This window comes from Primulina tabacum, chromosome 1, assembly GCF_025594145.1.
Source record: "Primulina tabacum isolate GXHZ01 chromosome 1, ASM2559414v2, whole genome shotgun sequence".
Classification (NCBI taxonomy): domain Eukaryota; kingdom Viridiplantae; phylum Streptophyta; class Magnoliopsida; order Lamiales; family Gesneriaceae; genus Primulina; species Primulina tabacum.
In genome coordinates, this window is record NC_134550.1 from 41,843,561 (window position 1) to 41,846,794 (window position 3,234).

At 39.4% G+C, this 3,234-nt stretch overlaps 1 protein-coding gene across 1 annotated transcript; it reads left to right on the forward strand.

The window, feature by feature from the left end:
• The first annotated feature begins 1,731 nt into the window (after window positions 1–1,731).
• LOC142509464 (uncharacterized) lies at window positions 1,732–2,685 on the forward strand. Its single transcript, XM_075619569.1, has one exon. It carries the CDS (start codon window positions 1,732–1,734, stop codon window positions 2,683–2,685), a length of 954 nt encoding a protein of 317 aa, XP_075475684.1.
• The last annotated feature ends 549 nt before the right edge of the window (window positions 2,686–3,234 follow it).

The following is a 3,234-nucleotide window of genomic DNA, read 5'->3' on the forward strand; positions in this document are numbered from 1 at the left end:
AATTTTACTACAATCCGTGCTTACGAAGCACGGACGCTGCTCACGTGGAGCATGGTCCGTGCTTACGAAGCACGGATGCTCCAATGTGGACGACCCGTGCTTCGTATGGACTCTGTATTTCTCTTTTTTCGCTTCATTACTGTCCGTTCATTTGCTCAACCTTTCACGTGAATTCTGAAGTTCTCAATTTTTGAAGTTCAATAATTGAAATCTAGGTAGTCTTCAACATTCTTCGTCTATATAATTAATCATAACTTCGACGAATGAGTTATCAATTTCCTCTTAAATTTTCTCTCAAATTTCATCGGCGAAATGTCTAATATCGATGTACTCTTATATTTTGGTTGTCATTTATTTATCGATGATGGATCGGTTGAATATAGCATTCCATTTGTTAGACCGATATGAGTATTACGATCTATTAATTTGTTGGAGTTGGTTGAAGTTGTACATAAAATGTTAGGAATCGATCCAACGAATTTTTCTCTGAAGTTGTCAACAAAATATTCATTTTTGGAGAGATCATCTTGGAATGAAATTCAAGTCAATCTCGTTGATGATGATGCTTTACAGTTTATAATGCAATGTGACAATATGAATATGTTACATTTGTACGTGGAAGCAAATTCAATTGAGTATCATGTTGGATTTGATGATCATGAATCCTACTTTCCACATGCATCCGATTCAGGTTTCAATAACCAACCCGGTACTTTAACATATGGTGGTTTCCATGATCTAGAATCTTATGTTCCACAGGTTACTGAAGGACTCGGTAATATAAATTTCGATGATGTAAGTGGGTCTTGGGATCAATATATCAATGTCTCGTCGGAACAAAATCCTACTCCGTATTGGCCGAATCCAACATTAGATACGAGTGCTCGTTGTCCGGATATGGCAACTAAAGATGATATTTGTAGTAGTGATTCCTTAACCCGATATGTCATATATCAAGTCTGAAGAAGAAGAAGTGAATGATGATGATGAAGTGAATACTTTTACAAATCCTGATGAGGGGACATCATCTCGGCAACCACCTCGTGACACATTACAGAGGCAGACCGTACCATTTATTTCAAACACTTCAGAAATGCCATCATTTTTCAATAATTTTTTGGGGGAAGAGCCTCCTGATTCTGTCGATGTACCTTCTGGAATGCAGACAAGCTATTACAATCAAGATAGAGGTGAATTATGCGTTAATATGTTATTTAAAGATAAGAATAATCTTATTGCATATGTGAAGGATTATTCAGTCAGAGTGGTCAGACGTGAGTACCGTGTCGTGGATAGCACACGCAGTTTGTGGCAGTTATGTTGCAAAAATAATCTTCTACAGTCATTTGTCAATGGGGACTTCGCGCTTCTCTGAAGGCCAAGACTGGTTATTGGAAAATAACAAAATATGGCGGGCCTCACACATGTATATCTACCTCTGTTGGTATAGACCATAAGAATTTGAACAGTGATATGGTGGCACATACGCTATTGGGAGTTTTTCGTTGTGATCCTTCGTACGAGATTAAATATATCGTTGAAAATGTGAAAGATAAATATGGATATCAAATATCGTATACGAAGGGATGGCGAAGTTTGAAACGTTCTATGGAAATTGCTTATGGTACATGGGAGAGCTCCGTTCAATTACTTTCAAAATATATGTGTGCTTTGTCCAAATATAATCCGGGAATAGTTGTGGAGTGAAAGCATCTCAGAGCCAACACTGAAATGAGTAAGACATTGAACTATGTTTTCTGGGCATTTAGGCCGTGTGTTGATGGGTTTTGGCATTGTCGCAAAATAATTAGTGTCGATGGTACACACTTGTATACCAAATACAAGCACAAAATGTTGATCGGTGTCACTCTGGATGCGAACAATCAGGTTCTACCGCTATTTGCTATTGTGTATGAAGAAACAACAGATTCTTGGAAATGGTTCTTGGAGAACCTAAGAAGACATGTTGTTCGTGGTGAAAATGGTGTGTGCCTTATTTATGATAGGCATAAGAGAATTGTGCGCGCAACTGAAGATCTACCATATTTTCAACCTCCTTACGGTGTGTATTGTTTTTGTTTGAGGCATGTGTGTTCAAACTTTAACGCTGAATTCAAAGACATGCATTTGAAAGATTTATGCTGGGCGGCAGGCACACAAAATCAAATTTGTAAGTTTGAAGAAATAATGAAGGCAATCAAGCAAAAAAACATTTTGGCGCACCGATATTTGACTGGAATTGCGAAAGAAAAATGGAGTTTGGCTCATGACGGTGGTTGGCGTCGTGGGGTGATGACAACCAATATGTCGGAGTGTTTAAATAGTGTGTTGAAGGGTGCTCGTAGACTTCCTATATCTGCCATAGTACACTTGACATTTTTGAGGTGCGTACAATATTTCATTGAACGTGTGACAAGAGGTGGTCGTATGGTTCAGGAAAATCAGCTTTGGTCAGATTATGCATGTCTGAAGTATGACAAATGGGCGAGAAAGTCTAGTGAACATCGTGTTGCCAAATATGATGTATGTGAGAAAACTGCTTCAGTTGCAACTATTGGAAGACCAAGTCGTGGCCAACATATGCAGGTGGTGAAGTTATCAACGAGTGATTGTTCATGTGGTAAATGGACGATTTTTGGCATTCCATGTTCCCATGCTATTTGCACCGCTAATTGGCACTCCTGAGACCCGACGACACTTGTGCAGCCATGGTATAACATAGCTGAGTACTTGGCGACGTACGAGGGAATATTTCAACCTCTTGCAGATGAGCAATACTGGGATCCTCCAACCTTCGAGTTGCACCACAACCTGGTTAGACCTGAAAGAATAAGAGTTGGTAGGGACAGAACAACTCGATTGAGAAATGAGATGGACAGACCAGGCAGTTAGAGAGAGACAACATCGATGAAGTCTTTTGTTCAATTGTAATAACGCTTTGATATGTTAAAAATAAATTGGTTTTTATTTGTTTATATTTTTAAAAAGGAAAAAATATAACATGAAAAAGTTATTGCTCGAGCGCGATGTGCGATGGAAATTTTTTTCCATCGCACCTCACGCCCGAGAGGCAACTTACCGCTCGAGCGCGAGCTGTGCGCTGGAAAATTTTTCCAGCGCACCTCGCGCGGTACCTTGTTGCCAGTTAGGATCGGGTGATAGGTTGAGATGTGTTTAGAAGGGGCGGTTGAATAAACACTTACGATTTTTGAATCTTTTCGCATGAAGTGTCAG

Bases quoted from the DNA above. Each gene is read 5' to 3' on its own strand.
- LOC142509464 (XM_075619569.1), top strand. From the start codon at position 1,732: ATGAGTAAGACATTGAACTATGTTTTCTGGGCATTTAGGCCGTGTGTT.